The following is an 18,922-nucleotide window of genomic DNA, read 5'->3' on the forward strand; positions in this document are numbered from 1 at the left end:
TGGGTAGTCCCGAGCGTGTCGTTTCAAAGGGAACATTGTGTTTGACAAGCATCTGTGTCTTCTACATCAAAGTGGCTAGGTTTGTATAAAAGTAAAGAATCAAGGCTGGTGTTTTCCTTGAGTTTTGATGATTTCTCGCCTCACATGCTCCTAGACAAGACAAAAATGTACGTGTGTCAGAAGTGACCTGCGAGATGGACTGCAAAAGGGAAACCCAAATCAACAACCAGCCTGTCAGTGTTACCTCTATTCCTGGCATGGTCACGAATCCTGGTGGATCCTGCTGGATATTATGTCAAGGAAGATGGAAATTCTGGAGGCCATAGCTGAAAGGCAAGAGGGCTTCACAAAAGGCAAATTGTGCCTCACAAGTTTTGAGGTTTTCTTCAATGGGACTACAGCGTTGATGGATAATGGAGGATGAACTACCTCATCCACCTGGCCTTGTGCAAATCATTTGATTCTATTGCACACAACAGACTTGTCTCTACGATAGAGAGATGTGGATTTGATGGGTGGATGTTTCGGTGAGTAAGGAATATGCAGGAGTCCAAGTGCACTCAAAGCGTTGCGGTTAATGCCTTGATGTCCAGGTGGAGACCAGTAATGTGTGGTGTTCATCTGGTGTCCTTAGGGGAACCAGGACAATTTACTGCCTTTGCCAGACACACGGAGACAGGGATTGAGTGCACCCTTAGCGAGTTTGTATGTGACACCAAGCTGAACGTGAGCCAGCAATGTGCCCTTCTGGCCAAGGAGGCCAGTAGTATCCTGGGCTGCATGAAGAAGTGTGTAATAAACAGGTCAGGGGAGATGCTCCTCCCTGCCTACTCTGCGGTAGTGAGGCTGCATCTGGAGTCTTGTGTCCCGTTCCATGCTCCTCAACTCAAGACAGAAAAGGTACCAGTGGAGAAACTGCAGTAGAGTACAAGATGATGTTTGGACTGGAATTTGTGTCTCCTAAGGAGAGGCAGAGACGTGGGTGTGTTTATCCTGGAGAAGAGAAGGACGAGGGGCTCCTATCACTGCTTATGAATATCACCAGGGCCTAGGCCAACAGGATGGGCCCAGATCATTTTGAGTGGTGCCCAGCTACAGGACAAGGGGCATCAGGTACAAAATGGAACTTGCGTTTCCCAAGCAAACATCTCAAAATGTTATTCTTGTGAGAGTGATGGTGCACTGGAATTGGCTGCCCAGGGAGGGAGTGCAGTCTACTTCTCCGGAGTTCCCGAAATCCAGTCTGGATGCATTCGTGTAGAGCCTGATTGAGGTGACCCTGCTTTAGCAGTAGGTTTGGACTTGGCGATCTCCAGAGATCTCTTCCAAAATAACCCAACCATTCTGTGATTCTGCAGTTCTGTGATTTTGCTTCTGTGGTGGGGAGAGAGTCGTCCTGGGGAAGAGAGTCAAGTGTCTGCTTTCCTGGGGAGCTGGCATCAGAGGTCTGGATAGTGGTGCATGAGCAGGGGCAATTTTTGTCTTGGCAAGTGAAGGGCTTGTGTCATGTTCTGGAAGTGTCCCTGTGCTGCTCTGTGTTGTTGTTGTGGCGGGGGACGTAGAGCCTAGGAGGAGCTTGTAATCTCTTTCTACCCACCCCAATGGCCACTGTAGCCCTGGCTTTGTGCTGGGTGGGGTTGGAAGAAGCTTGGGAGAAGAAAGAAGAGGAGGCTTCTCAGGCTGGGATGCAGGAAAACTTTATTGGGTGGGTGCAGAAATAGAGAAGACAGAAGCGTCAAGTGGAAGGGAGCAAGTTCGAGGTGCAAGGACGTGCATCTTCAAGCCATGGTGTGGCTTCCAGGGTGTGAGTGGTTGGTGTCAAGGGTGGTGGAGAGGACCCTTAGCAAGGGTAGCAGCCTCTCCTGCCACCGAACCAGCCGAGACCTCTGCCACCATAGCAGCCCAGACCTCCCAAGCCGTAGCCGTAGCCGTAGCCGAAGGCCCCATTGGAGACAGGCACTCCCTGGTAGCTGAGTTCGCTGCCCACGGCAGCCGATGCGGAGGACCCGACGGTGGTGCTCTGGGGGAAGGAGGTGAGGATGGGTCCTGGCAGGGTGACCTGCACGGTGGAAGGCTGGATGACGACGGAGGAGTCCTGGCACTGCCTGACGCAGGGCTCGTTGCAGCTGTTGGCCAGCGGGGCGGGTGCGCAGGGGCGGCAGAGGTTGTTGCAGGCCATGGGTGTGGTGTGGAGGGTCCCTGGAAGAGAAGGTGTTGAGCAAGAGTCAGGATGTTGGTTTGCGAGGGGCAAAGTGTGAGGAGGGTAGGGGAATGGGGAGGCGTGGGTGGGTCTGTGAGGTTCGTGGTGGTGGGGAGGCGTGTGGGCTGTTGAGGCTGGGGTAGAGCATGGTGGAAGAGAGGGAGCAGGTCAGACAGGAGAAGGAGCCTCAGGGTTTTGAGACTCACCTTGTTGAGCGTGGAGGAGACGGTGTGCAGGGAAGGTTGTGAGGGAGAGAGGTGCTGGGCCAGCTTTTATGGTGGTGCGCGAGGGGCGGGACGGGCTTTGTGTGTGAGTGCATTTTGCAGGCAGCAGCTGTGTCCTGGCCCAGCGTGGCGAGTCATGAGGTGGGGTGTGTTTTCCTTGCCCCAGTTCTTCAATGTCATGTCCTCCTCTTGAGGACGTGTCCACTATGTGGTGGCGGCTGCTTTGAAGTGAGAATCTTAGAGGTAAAAGGCTTGGTGTCGATGTTGGGTGCCAGGGCAGGCGCAAGAGGTGACCGAAGCGTAGGAGAGGTGTAATGGTGTCAGTGAGGTTATCGCATGGTACATTTCTTGTGCGGTTTGTGAGTGCGTTGTGATGATCTGACCCCATTTCCTGGCAGCCTGACCCAGCTCAGCCCGAATTAGGAGAGGCAAGAAGGTCATCAACATGTCATGCCATCTACTTGGCCCTGGTGGCAGCTTTCAAGGCAAAGGTCTGGAAATCTAAATCTTGGTGGTGATGGTGAATGTCAGGGTGGGCCGAAGAGGCAACCAAAGCATCGCAGAGTTGGGATGTTGTCCGTGAGGTCGTCATGTGGCACTCGTGTGGCGTGGTTCGTGGGTACATTGGGAAGAAGGCACCCCAAGCAGGGAGACCCAGAGCTGTCAGACACAGAACAGACAAAAAGGTTGTGGGTAGTCCCGAGCGTGTCGTTTCAAAGGGAACATTGTGTTTGACAAGCATCTGTGTCTTCTACATCAAAGTGGCTAGGTTTGTATAAAAGTAAAGAATCAAGGCTGGTGTTTTCCTTGAGTTTTGATGATTTCTCGCCTCACATGCTCCTAGACAAGACAAAAATGTACGTGTGTCAGAAGTGACCTGCGAGATGGACTGCAAAAGGGAAACCCAAATCAACAACCAGCCTGTCAGTGTTACCTCTATTCCTGGCAGGGTCACGAATCCTGGTGGATCCTGCTGGATATTATGTCAAGGAAGATGGAAATTCTGGAGGCCATAGCTGAAAGGCAAGAGGGCTTCACAAAAGGCAAATTGTGCCTCACAAGTTTTGAGGTTTTCTTCAATGGCACTACAGCGTTGATGGATAATGGAAGATGAACTACCTCATCCACCTGGCCTTGTGCAAAGCATTTGATTCTATTGCACACAACAGACTTGTCTCTACGATAGAGAGATGTGGATTTGATGGGTGGATGTTTCAGTGAGTAAGGAATATGCAGGAGTCCAAGTGCACTCAAAGCGTTGCGGTTAATGCCTTGATGTCCAGGTGGAGACCAGTAATGTGTGGTGTTCATCTGGTGTCCTTAGGGGAACCAGGACAATTTACTGCCTTTGCCAGACACACGGAGACAGGGATTGAGTGCACCCTTAGCGAGTTTGTATGTGACACCAAGCTGAACGTGAGCCAGCAATGTGCCCTTCTGGCCAAGGAGACCAGTAGTATCCTGGGCTGCATGAAGAAGTGTGTAATAAACAGGTCTGGGGAGATGCTCCTCCCTTCCTACTCTGCGGTAGTGAGGCTGCATCTGGAGTCTTGTGTCCCGTTCCATGCTCCTCAATTCAAGACAGAAAAGGTACCAGTGGAGAAACTGCAGTAGAGTACAAGATGATGTTTGGACTGGAATTTGTGTCTCCTAAGGAGAGGCAGAGACGTAGGTGTGTTTATCCTGGAGAAGAGAAGGACGAGGGGCTCCTATCACTGCTTATGAATATCACCAGGGCCTTGGCCAACAGGATGGGCCCAGATCATTTTGAGTGGTGCCCAGCTACAGGACAAGGGGCATCAGGTACAAAATGGAACTTGCATTTCCCAAGCAAGCATATCGAACTGTTATTCTTGTGAGAGTGATGGTGCGCTGGAATTGGCTGCCCAGGGAGGGAGTGCAGTCTACTTCTCCGGAGTTCCCGAAATCCAGTCTGGATGCATTCGTGTAGAGCCTGATCGAGGTGACCCTGCTTTAGCAGTAGGTTTGGACTTGGAGATCTCCAGAGATCTCTTCCAAAATAACCCAACCATTCTGTGATTCTGCAGTTCTGTGATTTTGCTTCTGTGGTGGGGAGAGAGTCATCCTGGGGAAGAGAGTCAAGTGTCTACTTTCCTGGGGAGCTGGCATCAGAGGTCTGGATAGTGGTGCATGAGCAGGGGCAATTTTTGTCTTGGCAAGTGAAGGGCTTGTGTCATGTTCTGGAAGTGTCCCTGTGCTGCTCTGTGTTGTTGTTGTGGCGGGGGACGTAAAGCCTAGGAGGAGCTTGTAATCTCTTTCTACCCACCCCAATGGCCACTGTAGCCCTGGCTTTGTGCTGGGTGGGGTTGGAAGAAGCTTGGGAGAAGAAAGAAGAGGAGGCTTCTCAGGCTGGGATGCAGGAAAACTTTATTGGGTGGGTGCGGAAATAGAGAAGACAGAAGCGTCAAGTGGAAGGGAGCAAGTTCGAGGTGCAAGGACGTGCATCTTCAAGCCATGGTGTGGCTTCCAGGGTGTGAGTGGTTGGTGTCAAGTGTGGTGGAGAGGACCCTTAGCAAGGGTAGCAGCCTCTCCTGCCACCGAACCAGCCGAGACCTCTGCCACCATAGCAGCCCAGGCCTCCCAAGCCGTAGCCGTAGCCATAGCCGAAGGCCCCGTTGGAGACAGGCACTCCCTGGTAGCTGAGTTCGCTGCCCACGGCAGCCGATGTGGAGGATCCGACGGTGGTGCTCTGGGGGAAGGAGGTGAGGATGGGTCCTGGCAGGGTGACCAGCACGGTGGAAGGCTGGATGACGACGGAGGAGTCCTGGCACTGCCTGACACAGGGCTCGTTGCAGCTGTTGGCCAGCGGGGTGGGTGCGCAGGGGCGGCAGAGGTCGTTGCAGGCCATGGGTGTGGTGTGGAGGGTCCCTGGAAGAGAAGGTGTTGAGCAAGTGGTGGCGCATGGGGTTTTGAAGTGTGGAGTGTGAGGAGGGCAGGGATGTTGGGAGGTTGGGGTGGTTCTGTGGCGAGTGTGGCGGTGGGGAGGAATGTCGGCGGGAGAGGCTGGGGCAGAGCGTGGTGGAAGAGAGGGAGGAGGTTGGACAGGAGGAGGAGGCTCAGGGTTTTGAGACTCACCTTGTTGAGTGCAGAGGAGAAGGTGTGCAGAGAAGGTTGTGAGGGAGACAGGTGCTGGGCCAGCTTTTATGGTGGTGCGCGAGGGGCGGGACGGGCTTTGTGCGTGAGTGCATTTTGCAGGCAGCAGCTGTGTCCTGGCCCAGCGTGGCGAGTCATGAGGTGGGGTGTGTTTTCCTTGCCCCAGTTCTTCAATGTCATGTCCTCCTCTTGAGGACGTGTCCACTTGGTGGTGGCGGCATCTTTGAAGTGTGAGTGTTAGAGGCCAAAGACTTGGTGCTGCTGAAGTGTGTCAGGGCAGGCGCAAGAGGTGACCAAAGCGTAGGAGAGGTGTAATGGTGTCAGTGAGGCCATTGCTTACCACTTTTGTTGTGTGGTTTGTGGGTGCATTGTGAGGAGGAAATGGCAATTGCTGGTAGCCACACAAACCACTGCTCAATCCTGGTCAGAAAAGTTGATGAGGACGTATGAATATGGATTTCTGAAGAGGACATCATGCTTGACCAAGCTATGCATCTTCTGCATTAAAGTGAGTAGGTCTGTAGAGGGGGAAAGAACAAAGGCTTGTGTTTACCTTGAATTTTGCGTGAAGCTTTTTATGTTTTCTCTCCTTGCATCCTCCTAGAAAAGACCAAAATGCATGCTTTGCATAAGTGACCAGCGAGTTGAACTGCCAAGTGGTTGAATGGTTGGGGCCAGAGGCTTGTGATGGGTGGCAGGGTGTCCTGATGGAAAGAAATCTCAATTAATGTAGCCCAGGAAGTGGATCTTTGGGAACAAATCTGTTCAGCATCCTTCGCAATGACATGAGCAGTGGGATGGAGTGAACCCTCAGCAAGGCAGCAGATGGTAACTCTCATTTTAAAGACGCAAAAGGGAGACCCAGGTCAACTATCAGCCTGTCAGTGTCACCTCTGTGCCTGCCAATGTCACGGATTGTGGCAGATCCTCCTGGAAACTATGCCAAGGCGTGTGGAAATTAAGGAGGAGATTGCTGAAAGACAAGATGCCTTCCCAAAAGGCAAATTGTTCCTTAGAAATTTGGAGTCTTTGTGCGATGGGTCTACAATGTTGGTGGGGAAGGGAAGAGGAACAGAACTCACCTACCTGGCCCTCTGCAAATCATATGAAAGTGTCTCACGCATCATCCTTTTCTAAATGGAGGCTGCGTGCAGTGAGGCTACAGTGTTGGTGGAGAAGGGAAGAGGAACTGGCCTCATCTACTTGGCCTTGTGTAATGTATTTGATACTGCCACTCACAGCACCCTTGTCTCTGACATTGAAAGATGTGGATTTGATGGGTGGACCTCTTGGTTTGTAAGAATTATGCGGGATTGTTCCACTCAGAGTGCTGGGGTCAAGGTCTCGATGTACAGGTGGAGATCAGTGACTAGCGGTGTCCACCTAGTGTCTGTCCTGGGACAACGATTATTCACTGTCTTTGTCAGGGACATAGAGAGTGGGAGTGAGTGCACCCTCAGTGAGTCTGAAGAAGACACCAAGCTGAGTGGTATGATGAATACCCAAGAGGAAAGGTCTGTCCTTGTCTAAATGGAGAGATGTGGATCTGATGAGTGGATTGCTTGGTTGATAAGGAATCATCTGGATGCCGAAGGATTGTGGTCAATAGCTTGTTGTCCCGGTAGAGACCAGTCACGAGTGGTGTCGTCAGGAGTCCATATTGGGACCAGTATTATTTACGGTCTTTGCCAGGGCCGCAGACAATGGCATTGAGTGCACCCTCTGCCAGTTTGCAGATGACACCAAGCTGAATGATGTTGTGGACTCTCCAGAGGAAAGGGTTGCTAGCCAGAGCAGCCTTGACCAGCTAGGGACACGAGCCCATGCAAATCTGCGAGTTCGACAAGGCCAAATGCCAGGTCCTTGTCCTTGATATGAGTCAGCAATGTGCACTGGTGGTGAAGACTGAGGGTATTCTGGAGTGTGTCAAGAAGAGTGTAGCAAGAGGGTTGAATGAGATGCTCCTCCCCATCTACTCTGCCCTAGAGAGGCCGCATAGAATCCTAGAATAGTTGGGGTTGGAAGGGATCTTAAAGATCATCTAGTTCCATCCCCTTGCCATGGGGAAGGACATCCCACTAGATGAGGTTACCCTAGCCCCTATCCAATCTGGCCTTAAACAAGTCCTGGGGTGGAGCATCGCCAGCTCCAGAAACTCAAGGAACTATTGGAGAGAGTCCAGTGGAGGCCATGGAGGTGCTTAAAAGGCCTAGAGCTTCTCTCTGACTTTGAAAGGTTGAAAGACCCTGGTTGCTTTTGCTTGGAGAAGAGAAGATTGAGAAGAGAAATCATCAAAGAAGATCAATATGCAAAGAGAAGGATTCAAGAGGATGGGGCCAGACTTTTCTAAGTAGACGCTAGCTACTGGACAAGGAGCAACGGGCGCAAATAGTAGCACAGGAAGTTGAACGTGAACATGAGCAAAGCCTGATTTATTGTAAGGGTGATAGAGCACTGGGCAGCCAGTTCTGGAAAAACTGAAATCCAATCTGATGCATTCCTGTACAGCCTGATTGAGGTGACCCTGCTTTAGCAGGAGGTTTGGACTGGGAGATCTCCAGAGATCTCTTCCAATGCAACCCAACCATTCTGTGGTTCTGTAGTTCTGTGATTTTGCTTGCTGTGGTGGCCAGAGAGTCATCCTGGGGAAGAATCAAGAGTTTGTTAACCAGGGGAGCTGACATCGGAGGTCTGGATAGCGGTGAACTAGCATGAGCATGATTTGCCTGGGCAAGCGAAGGGCTTTTGTCATGTTCTGGAAGTGTCTCTGCCCTGCTCTCTATTGTTGTTGTGGCTGGGGACATAAACCATACGTGGAGATTGCAACATCTTTCCAACCACCTCAATGGCCACTGTAGCCTTGGTGTTGTGCTGGGAGAGGTTGGATGAACTTTAAAAGAAGAGAGGAGGCGACTCAAGCTTGAATGCAGGAGAACTTTATTGAGGGGGAGTGAAATTGAGAAGGAAGGAGCACCAAGTGGAAGGGAGCAAGTCTGAGGTGCAAGGAGGCGAATCCTCAGTGCATGCTGTGTCTTCCAAGGTGTATGTCGCTAGTCTCAGGGGTGGTGGAGAGGACCCTTAGCATGGGTAGCAGCCGCTCCTGCCACCGAACCAGCCGAGACCTCTGCCACCATAGCAGCCCAGGCCTCCCAAGCCGTAGCCGTAGCCATAGCCGAAGGCCCCGTTGGAGACGGGCACTCCCTGGTAGCTGAGTTCGCTGCCCACGGCAGCCGATGCGGAGGATCCGACGGTGGTGCTCTGGGGGAAGGAGGTGAGGATGGGTCCTGGCAGGGTGACCAGCACGGCAGGAGGCTGGATGACGACGGAGGAGTCCTGGCACTGCCTGATGCAGGGCTCGTTGCAGCTGTTGGCCAGCGGGGCGGGTGCGCAGGGGCGGCAGAGGTCGTTGCAGGCCATGGGTGTGGTGTGGAGGGTCCCTGGAAGAGAAGGTGTTGAGCAAGGGTCAGGATGTTGGTTTGCGAGGGGCAAAGTGTGAGGAGGGCAGGAGAATGGGGAGGCGTGGGTGGGTCTGTGAGGTTTGTGGTGGTGGGGAGGCATGTGGGCTGTTGAGGCTGGGGTAGAGCATGGTGGAAGAGAGGGAGGAGGTTGGACAGGAGAAGGAGCCTCAGGGTTTTGAGACTCACCTTGTTGAGCGTGGAGGAGATGGTGTGCAGGGAAGGTTGTGAGGGAGAGAGGTGCTGGGCCAGCTTTTATGGTGGTGCGCGAGGGGCGGGACGGGCTTTGTGCATGAGTGCATTTTGCAGGCAGCAGCTGTGTCCTGGCCCAGCGTGGCGAGTCATGAGGTGGGGTGTGTTTTCCTTGCCCCAGTTCTTCAATGTCATGTCCTCCTATTGAGGACGTGTCCACTATGTGGTGGCGGCTGCTTTGAAGTGAGGATCTTAGAGGTAAAAGGCTTGGTGTCGATGTTGGGTGCCAGGGCAGGCGCAAGAGGTGACCAAAGCGTAGGAGAGGTGTAATGGTGTCAGTGAGGTAATCACATGGTACATTTCTTGTGTGGTTTGTGAGTGCGTTGTGATGATGGGAGCCCATTTCCTGGCAGCCTGACCCAGCTCAGCCCGAATTAGGAGAGGCAAGGAGGTCATCAACATGTCATGCCATCTACTTGGCCCTGGTGGCAGCTTTCAAGGCAAAGGTTTGGAAATCTAAGTCTTGGTGGTGATGGTGAATGTCAGGGTGGGCCAAAGAGGCAACCAAAGCATCGCAGAGTTGGGATGTTGTCCGTGAGGTCGTCATGTGGCACTCGTGTGGCGTGGTTCGTGGGTACATTGGGAAGAAGGCACCCCAAGCAGGGAGACCCAGAGCTGTCAGACACAGAACAGACAAAAAGGTGGTGGGTAGTCCCGAGCGTGTCGTTTCAAAGGGAACATTGTGTTTGACAAGCATCTGTGTCTTCTACATCAAAGTGGCTAGGTTTGTATAAAAGTAAAGAATCAAGGCTGGTGTTTTCCTTGAGTTTTGATGATTTCTCGCCTCACGTGCTCCTAGACAAGACAAAAATATATGTGATGCATAAATGACCTGCGAGATGGACTGCAAAAGGGAAACCCAAATCAACAACCAGCCTGTCAGTGTTACCTCTATTCCTGGCATGGTCACGAATCCTGGTGGATCCTGCTGGATATTATGTCAAGGAAGATGGAAATTCTGGAGGCGATAGCTGAAAGGCAAGAGGGCTTCACAAAAGGCAAATTGTGCCTCACAAGTTTTGAGGTTTTCTTCAATGGCACTACAGCGTTGATGGATAATGGAGGATGAGCTACCTCATCCACCTGGCCTTGTGCAAAGCATTTGATTCTATTGCACACAACAGACTTGTCCCTACGATAGAGAGATGTGGATTTGATGGGTGGATGTTTCGGTGAGTAAGGAATATGCAGGAGTCCAAGTGCACTCAAAGCGTTGCGGTTAATGCCTTGATGTCCAGGTGGAGACCAGTAATGGGTGGTGTTCATCTGGTGTCCTTAGGGGAACCAGGACAATTTACTGCCTTTGCCAGGCACACGGAGACAGGGATTGAGTGCACCCTTAGCGAGTTTGTATATGACACCAAGCTGAACGTGAGCCAGCAATGTGCCTTTCTGGCCAAGGAGACCAGTAGTATCCTAGGCTGCATGAAGAAGTGTGTAATAAACAGGTCAGGGGAGATGCTCCTCCCTGCCTACTCTGCAGTAGTGAGGCTGCATCTGGAGTCTTGTGTCCCGTTCCATGCTCCTCAACTCAAGACAGAAAAGGTACCAGTGGAGAAACTGCAGTAGAGTACAAGATGATGTTTGGACTGGAATTTGTGTCTCCTAAGGAAAGGCAGAGACGTGGGTGTGTTTATCCTGGAGAAGAGAAGGACGAGGGGCTCCTATCACCGCTTATGAATATCACCAGGGCCTAGGCCAACAGGATGGGCCCAGATCATTTTGAGTGGTGCCCAGCTACAGGACAAGGGGCATCAGGTACAAAATGGAACTTGCGTTTCCCAAGCAAACATCTCAAAATGTTATTCTTGTGAGAGTGATGGTGCGCTGGAATTGGCTGCCCAGGGAGGGAGTGCAGTCTACTTCTCCGGAGTTCCCGAAATCCAGTCTGGATGCATTCGTGTAGAGCCTGATCGAGGTGACCCTGCTTTAGCAGTAGGTTTGGACTTGGAGATCTCCAGAGATCTCTTCCAAAATAACCCAACCATTCTGTGATTCTGCAGTTCTGTGATTTTGCTTCTGTGGTGGGGAGAGAGTCATCCTGGGGAAGAGAGTCAAGTGTCTGCTTTCCTGGGGAGCTGGCATCAGAGGTCTGGATAGTGGTGCATGAGCAGGGGCAATTTTTGTCTTGGCAAGTGAAGGGCTTGTGTCATGTTCTGGAAGTGTCCCTGTGCTGCTCTGTGTTGTTGTTGTGGCGGGGGACGTAGAGCCTAGGAGGAGCTTGTAATCTCTTTCTACCCACCCCAATGGCCACTGTAGCCCTGGCTTTGTGCTGGGTGGGGTTGGAAGAAGCTTGGGAGAAGAAAGAAGAGGAGGCTTCACAGGCTGGGATGCAGGAAAACTTTATTGGGTGGGTGCGGAAATAGAGAAGACAGAAGCGTCAAGTGGAAGGGAGCAAGTTCGAGGTGCAAGGACGTGCATCTTCAAGCCATGGTGTGGCTTCCAGGGTGTGAGTGCTTGGAGTCAAGGGTGGTGGAGAGGACCCTTAGCAAGGGTAGCAGCCTCTCCTGCCACCGAACCAGCCGAGACCTCTGCCACCATAGCAGCCCAGGCCTCCCAAGCCGTAGCCGTAGCCATAGCCGAAGGCCCCGTTGGAGACAGGCACTCCCTGGTAGCTGAGTTCGCTGCCCACGGCAGCCGATGCAGAGGATCCGACGGTGGTGCTCTGGGGGAAGGAGGTGAGGATGGGTCCTGGCAGGGTGACCAGCACGGTGGAAGGCTGGATGACGACGGAGGAGTCCTGGCACTGCCTGACACAGGGCTCGTTGCAGCTGTTGGCCAGCGGGGCGGGTGCGCAGGGGCGGCAGAGGTCGTTGCAGGCCATGGGTGTGGTGTGGAGGGTCCCTGGAAGAGAAGGTGTTGAGCAAGGGTCAGGATGTTGGTTTGCGAGGGGCAAAGTGTGAGGAGGGTAGGGGAATGGGGAGGCGTGGGTGGGTCTGTGAGGTTCGTGGTGGTGGGGAGGCGTGTGGGCTGTTGAGGCTGGGGTAGAGCATGGTGGAAGAGAGGGAGCAGGTCGGACAGGAGAAGGAGCCTCAGGGTTTTGAGACTCACCTTGTTGAGCGTGGAGGAGAAGGTGTGCGGAGAAGGTTGTGAGGGAGAGAGGTGCTGGGCCAGCTTTTATGGTGGTGCGCGAGGGGCGGGACGGGCTTTGTGCATGAGTGCATTTTGCAGGCAGCAGCTGTGTCCTGGCCCAGCGTGGCGAGTCATGAGGTGGGGTGTGTTTTCCTTGCCCCAGTTCTTCAATGTCATGTCCTCCTCTTGAGGACGTGTCCACTATGTGGTGGCGGCTGCTTTGAAGTGAGAATCTTAGAGGTAAAAGGCTTGGTGTCGATGTTGGGTGCCAGGGCAGGCGCAAGAGGTGACCGAAGCGTAGGAGAGGTGTAATGGTGTCAGTGAGGTAATCGCATGGTACATTTCTTGTGCGGTTTGTGAGTGCGTTGTGATGATCTGACCCCATTTCCTGGCAGCCTGACCCAGCTCAGCCCGAATTAGGAGAGGCAAGGAGGTCATCAACATGTCATGCCATCTACTTGGCCCTGGTGGCAGCTTTCAAGGCAAAGATTTGGAAGTCTAAGTCTTGGTGGTGATGGTGAATGTCAGGGTGGGCCGAAGAGGCAACCAAAGCATCGCAGAGTTGGGATGTTGTCCGTGAGGTCGTCATGTGGCACTCGTGTGGCGTGGTTCGTGGGTACATTGGGAAGAAGGCACCCCAAGCAGGGAGACCCAGAGCTGTCAGACACAGAACAGACAAAAAGGTTGTGGGTAGTCCCGAGCGTGTCGTTTCAAAGGGAACATTGTGTTTGACAAGCATCTGTGTCTTCTACATCAAAGTGGCTAGGTTTGTATAAAAGTAAAGAATCAAGGCTGGTGTTTTCCTTGAGTTTTGATGATTTCTCGCCTCACATGCTCCTAGACAAGACAAAAATGTACGTGTGTCAGAAGTGACCTGCGAGATGGACTGCAAAAGGGAAACCCAAATCAACAACCAGCCTGTCAGTGTTACCTCTGTTCCTGGCACGGTCACGAATCCTGGTGGATCCTGCTGGATATTATGTCAAGGAAGATGGAAATTCTGGAGGCGATAGCTGAAAGGCAAGAGGGCTTCACAAAAGGCAAATTGTGCCTCACAAGTTTTGAGGTTTTCTTCAATGGCACTACAGCGTTGATGGATAATGGAGGATGAGCTACCTCATCCACCTGGCCTTGTGCAAAGCATTTGATTCTATTGCACACAACAGACTTGTCCCTACGATAGAGAGATGTGGATTTGATGGGTGGATGTTTCGGTGAGTAAGGAATATGCAGGAGTCCAAGTGCACTCAAAGCATTGCAGTTAATGCCTTGATGTCCAGGTGGAGACCAGTAATGTGTGGTGTTCATCTGGTGTCCTTAGGGGAACCAGGACAATTTACTGCCTTTGCCAGACACACGGAGACAGGGATTGAGTGCACCCTTAGCGAGTTTGTATGTGACACCAAGCTGAACGTGAGCCAGCAATGTGCCCTTCTGGCCAAGGAGACCAGTAGTATCCTGGGCTGCATGAAGAAGTGTGTAATAAACAGGTCTGGGGAGATGCTCCTCCCTTCCTACTCTGCGGTAGTGAGGCTGCATCTGGAGTCTTGTGTCCCGTTCCATGCTCCTCAATTCAAGACAGAAAAGGTACCAGTGGAGAAACTGCAGTAGAGTACAAGATGATGTTTGGACTGGAATTTGTGTCTCCTATGGAGAGGCAGAGACGTAGGTGTGTTTATCCTGGAGAAGAGAAGGACGAGGGGCTCCTATCACTGCTTATGAGTATCACCAGGGCCTTGGCCAACAGGATGGGCCCAGATCATTTTGAGTGGTGCCCAGCTACAGGACAAGGGGCATCAGGTACAAAATGGAACTTGCGTTTCCCAAGCAAACATCTCAAAATGTTATTCTTGTGAGAGTGATGGTGCGCTGGAATTGGCTGCCCAGGGAGGGAGTGCAGTCTACTTCTCCGGAGCTCCCGAAATCCAGTCTGGATGCATTCCTGTAGAGCCTGATCGAGGTGACCCTGCTTTAGCAGTAGGTTTGGACTTGGAGATCTCCAGAGATCTCTTCCAAAATAACCCAACCATTCTGTGATTCTGCAGTTCTGTGATTTTGCTTCTGTGGTGGGGAGAGAGTCATCCTGGGGAAGAGAGTCAAGTGTCTGCTTTCCTGGGGAGCTGGCATCAGAGGTCTGGATAGTGGTGCATGAGCAGGGGCAATTTTTGTCTTGGCAAGTGAAGGGCTTGTGTCATGTTCTGGAAGTGTCCCTGTGCTGCTCTGTGTTGTTGTTTTGGCTGGGGACGTAGAGCCTAGGAGGAGCTTGTAATCTCTTTCTACCCACCCCAATGGCCACTGTAACCTTGGCTTTGTGCTGGGTGGGGTTGGAAGAAGCTTGGGAGAAGAAAGAAGAGGAGGCTTCTCAGGCTGGGATGCAGGAAAACTTTATTGGGTGGGTGCGGAAATAGAGAAGACAGAAGCGTCAAGTGGAAGGGAGCAAGTTCGAGGTGCAAGGACGTGCATCTTCAAGCCATGGTGTGGCTTCCAGGGTGTGAGTGCTTGGAGTCAAGGGTGGTGGAGAGGACCCTTAGCAAGGGTAGCAGCCTCTCCTGCCACCGAACCAGCCGAGACCTCTGCCACCATAGCAGCCCAGACCTCCCAAGCCGTAGCCATAGCCGAAGGCCCCGTTGGAGACTGGCACTCCCTGGTAGCTGAGTTCGCTGCCCACGGCAGCCGATGCAGAGGATCCGACGGTGGTGCTCTGGGGGAAGGAGGTGAGGATGGGTCCTGGCAGGGTGACCAGCACGGTGGAAGGCTGGATGACGACGGAGGAGTCCTGGCACTGCCTGACACAGGGCTCGTTGCAGCTGTTGGCCAGCGGGGCGGGTGCGCAGGGGCGGCAGAGGTCGTTGCAGGCCATGGGTGTGGTGTGGAGGGTCCCTGGAAGAGAAGGTGTTGAGCAAGTGGTGGCGCATGGGGGTTTTGAAGTGTGGAGTGTGAGGAGGGCAGGGATGTTGGGAGGTTGGGGTGGTTCTGTGGGGAGTGTGGCGGTGGGGAGGAATGTCGGCGGGAGAGGCTGGGGCAGAGCATGGTGGAAGAGAGGGAGGAGGTTGGACAGGAGGAGGAGGCTCAGGGTTTTGAGACTCACCTTGTTGAGTGCAGAGGAGAAGGTGTGCAGAGAAGGTTGTGAGGGAGAGAGGTGCTGGGCCAGCTTTTATAGTGGTGCACGAGGGGCGGGACAGGCTTTGTGCGTGAGTGCATTTTGCAGGCAGCAGCTGTGTCCTGGCCCAGCGTGGCGAGTCATGAGGTGGGGTGTGTTTTCCTTGCCCCAGTTCTTCAATGTCATGTCCTCCTCTTGAGGACGTGTCCACTTGGTGGTGGCGGCATCTTTGAAGTGTGAGTGTTAGAGGCCAAAGACTTGGTGCTGCTGAAGTGTGTCAGGGCAGGCGCAAGAGGTGACCAAAGCGTAGGAGAGGTGTAATGGTGTCAGTGAGGCCATTGCTTACCACTTTTGTTGTGTGGTTTGTGGGTGCATTGTGAGGAGGAAATGGCAATTGCTGGTAGCCACACAAACCACTGCTCAACCCTGGTCAGAAAAGTTGATGAGGACGTATGAATATGGATTTCTGAAGAGGACATCATGCTTGACCAAGCTATGCATCTTCTGCATTAAAGTGAGTAGGTCTGTAGAGGGGGAAAGAACAAAGGCTTGTGTTTACCTTGAATTTTGCGTGAAGCTTTTTATGTTTTCTCTCCTTGCATCCTCCTAGAAAAGACCAAAATGCATGCTTTGCATAAGTGACCAGCGAGTTGAACTGCCAAGTGGTTGAATGGTTGGGGCCAGAGGCTTGTGATGGGTGGCAGGGTGTCCTGATGGAAAGAAATCTCAATTAATGTAGCCCAGGAAGTGGATCTTTGGGAACAAATCTGTTCAGCATCCTTCGCAATGACATGAGCAGTGGGATGGAGTGAACCCTCAGCAAGGCAGCAGATGGTAACTCTCATTTTAAAGACGCAAAAGGGAGACCTAGGTCAACTATCAGCCTGTCAGTGTCACCTCTGTGCCTGCCAATGTCACGGATTGTGGCAGATCCTCCTGGAAACTATGCCAAGGCGTGTGGAAATTAAGGAGGAGATTGCTGAAAGACAAGATGCCTTCCCAAAAGGCAAATTGTTCCTTAGAAATTTGGAGTCTTTGTGCGATGGGTCTACAATGTTGGTGGGGAAGGGAAGAGGAACAGAACTCACCTACCTGGCCCTCTGCAAATCATATGAAAGTGTCTCACGCATCATCCTTTTCTAAATGGAGGCTGCGTGCAGTGAGGCTACAGTGTTGGTGGAGAAGGGAAGAGGAACTGGCCTCATCTACTTGGCCTTGTGTAATGTATTTGATACTGCCACTCACAGCACCCTTGTCTCTGACATTGAAAGATGTGGATTTGATGGGTGGACCTCTTGGTTTGTAAGAATTATGCGGGATTGTTCCACTCAGAGTGCTGGGGTCAAGGTCTCGATGTACAGGTGGAGATCAGTGACTAGCGGTGTCCACCTAGTGTCTGTCCTGGGACAACGATTATTCACTGTCTTTGTCAGGGACATAGAGAGTGGGAGTGAGTGCACCCTCAGTGAGTCTGAAGAAGACACCAAGCTGAGTGGTATGATGAATACCCAAGAGGAAAGGTCTGTCCTTGTCTAAATGGAGAGATGTGGATCTGATGAGTGGATTGCTTGGTTGATAAGGAATCATCTGGATGCCGAAGGATTGTGGTCAATAGCTTGTTGTCCCGGTAGAGACCAGTCACGAGTGGTGTCGTCAGGAGTCCATATTGGGACCAGTATTATTTACGGTCTTTTCCAGGGCCGCAGACAATGGCATTGAGTGCACCCTCTGCCAGTTTGCAGATGACACCAAGCTGAATGATGTTGTGGACTCTCCAGAGGAAAGGGTTGCTAGCCAGAGCAGCCTTGACCAGCTAGGGACACGAGCCCATGCAAATCTGCGAGTTCGACAAGGCCAAATGCCAGGTCCTTGTCCTTGATATGAGTCAGCAATGTGCACTGGTGGTGAAGACTGAGGGTATTCTGGAGTGTGTCAAGAAGAGTGTAGCAAGAGGGTTGAATGAGATGCTCCTCCCCATCTACTCTGCCCTAGAGAGGCCGCATAGAATCCTAGAATAGTTGGGGTTGGAAGGGATGTTAAAGATCATCTAGTTCCATCCCCTTGCCATGGGGAAGGACATCCCACTAGATGAGGTTACCCTAGCCCCTATCCAATCTGGCCTTAAACATGTCCTGGGGTGGAGCATCGCCAGCTCCAGAAACTCAAGGAACTATTGGAGAGAGTCCAGTGGAGGCCATGGAGGTGCTTAAAAGGCCTAGAGCTTCTCTCTGACTTTGAAAGGTTGAAAGACCCTGGTTGCTTTTGCTTGGAGAAGAGAAGATTGAGAAGAGAAATCATCAAAGAAGATCAATATGCAAAGAGAAGGATTCAAGAGGATGGGGCCAGACTTTTCTAAGTAGACGCTAGCTACTGGACAAGGAGCAACGGGCGCAAATAGTAGCACAGGAAGTTGAACGTGAACATGAGCAAAGCCTGATTTATTGTAAGGGTGATAGAGCACTGGGCAGCCAGTTCTGGAAAAACTGAAATCCAATCTGATGCATTCCTGTACAGCCTGATTGAGATGACCCTGCTTTAGCAGGAGGTTTGGACTGGGAGATCTCCAGAGATCTCTTCCAATGCAACCCAACCATTCTGTGGTTCTGTAGTTCTGTGATTTTGCTTGCTGTGGTGGCCAGAGAGTCATCCTGGGGAAGAATCAAGAGTTTGTTAACCAGGGGAGCTGACATCGGAGGTCTGGATAGCGGTGAACTAGCATGGGCATGATTTGCCTGGGCAAGCGAAGGGCTTTTGTCATGTTCTGGAAGTGTCTCTGCCCTGCTCTCTATTGTTGTTGTGGCTGGGGACATAAACCATACGTGGAGATTGCAACATCTTTCCAACCACCTCAATGGCCACTGTAGCCTTGGTGTTGTGCTGGGTGAGGTTGGATGAACTTTAAAAGAAGAGAGGAGGCGACTCAAGCTTGAATGCAGGAGAACTTTATTGAATGGAGAGAAATTGAGAAGGCAGGAGCGCCAAGAGGAAGAGAGCAGATCTGAGGTGCAAGGAGGTGCATCCTCAACCCATGGTGTGGCTTCCAGGGGGTGGGTGGTCAGTGTCAGGGGTGATGGTGACGACCTTTAGCAGGTGTAGCAGCCTCTCCTGCCACCGAACCAGCCGAGACCTCTGCCACCATAGCAGCCCAGGCCTCCCAAGCCGTAGCCGTAGCCATAGCCGAAGGCCCCGTTGGAGACAGGCACTCCCTGGTAGCTGAGTTCGCTGCCCACGGCAGCCGATGCGGAGGATCCGACGGCGGTGCTCTGGGGGAAGGAGGTGAGGATGGGTCCTGGCAGGGTGACCAGCACGGCAGGAGGCTGGATGACGACGGAGGAGTCCTGGCACTGCCTGATGCAGGGCTCGTTGCAGCTGTTGGCCAGCGGGGCGGGTGCGCAGGGGCGGCAGAGGTCGTTGCAGGCCATGGGTGTGGTGTGGAGGGTCCCTGGAAGAGAAGGTGTTGAGCAAGGGTCAGGATGTTGGTTTGCAAGGGGCAAAGTGTGAGGAG

General features: G+C 52.5%; 5 protein-coding genes across 5 annotated transcripts; all 5 read right to left on the bottom strand.

Moving 5' to 3' along the window:
* Positions 1-1,840: 1,840 nt before the first annotated feature.
* LOC138718691 (feather keratin-like) lies at positions 1,841-12,317 on the bottom strand. The gene is made up of 2 exons (XM_069853191.1): positions 12,297-12,317; positions 1,841-2,199 (listed from the first exon to the last, which is right to left on the bottom strand). The coding sequence occupies exon 2, from the start codon at positions 2,177-2,179 to the stop codon at positions 1,841-1,843; it is 339 nt and encodes a 112-aa protein (XP_069709292.1). The 5' UTR covers positions 2,180-2,199; positions 12,297-12,317.
* On the bottom strand, positions 4,955-5,293 carry LOC138718657 (feather keratin-like). The gene has a single exon (XM_069853156.1). The coding sequence runs from the start codon at positions 5,291-5,293 to the stop codon at positions 4,955-4,957; it is 339 nt and encodes a 112-aa protein (XP_069709257.1).
* On the bottom strand, positions 8,617-8,955 carry LOC138718655 (feather keratin-like). The gene has a single exon (XM_069853155.1). It carries the CDS (start codon positions 8,953-8,955, stop codon positions 8,617-8,619), a length of 339 nt encoding a protein of 112 aa, XP_069709256.1.
* A 2,527-nt stretch (positions 12,318-14,844) lies between the features above and the next one.
* LOC138718692 (feather keratin-like) lies at positions 14,845-15,177 on the bottom strand. The gene has a single exon (XM_069853192.1). The coding sequence runs from the start codon at positions 15,175-15,177 to the stop codon at positions 14,845-14,847; it is 333 nt and encodes a 110-aa protein (XP_069709293.1).
* Positions 15,178-18,500: 3,323 nt separating this feature from the next.
* On the bottom strand, positions 18,501-18,848 carry LOC138718694 (feather keratin-like). The gene has a single exon (XM_069853193.1). It carries the CDS (start codon positions 18,837-18,839, stop codon positions 18,501-18,503), a length of 339 nt encoding a protein of 112 aa, XP_069709294.1. The 5' UTR covers positions 18,840-18,848.
* Between the last annotated feature and the right edge of the window lie 74 nt (positions 18,849-18,922).

This window comes from Phaenicophaeus curvirostris, chromosome 3, assembly GCF_032191515.1.
Source record: "Phaenicophaeus curvirostris isolate KB17595 chromosome 3, BPBGC_Pcur_1.0, whole genome shotgun sequence".
Taxonomy (NCBI): Eukaryota; Metazoa; Chordata; class Aves; order Cuculiformes; family Cuculidae; genus Phaenicophaeus; species Phaenicophaeus curvirostris.

What these genes read in the sequence shown, in the direction of transcription:
- LOC138718694 (XM_069853193.1), bottom strand. Translation starts at nt 18,839, where the DNA reads ATGGCCTGCAACGACCTCTGCCGCCCCTGCGCACCCGCCCCGCTGGCC.
- LOC138718657 (XM_069853156.1), bottom strand. Translation starts at nt 5,293, where the DNA reads ATGGCCTGCAACGACCTCTGCCGCCCCTGCGCACCCACCCCGCTGGCC.
- LOC138718655 (XM_069853155.1), bottom strand. Translation starts at nt 8,955, where the DNA reads ATGGCCTGCAACGACCTCTGCCGCCCCTGCGCACCCGCCCCGCTGGCC.
- LOC138718692 (XM_069853192.1), bottom strand. Translation starts at nt 15,177, where the DNA reads ATGGCCTGCAACGACCTCTGCCGCCCCTGCGCACCCGCCCCGCTGGCC.
- LOC138718691 (XM_069853191.1), bottom strand. Translation starts at nt 2,179, where the DNA reads ATGGCCTGCAACAACCTCTGCCGCCCCTGCGCACCCGCCCCGCTGGCC.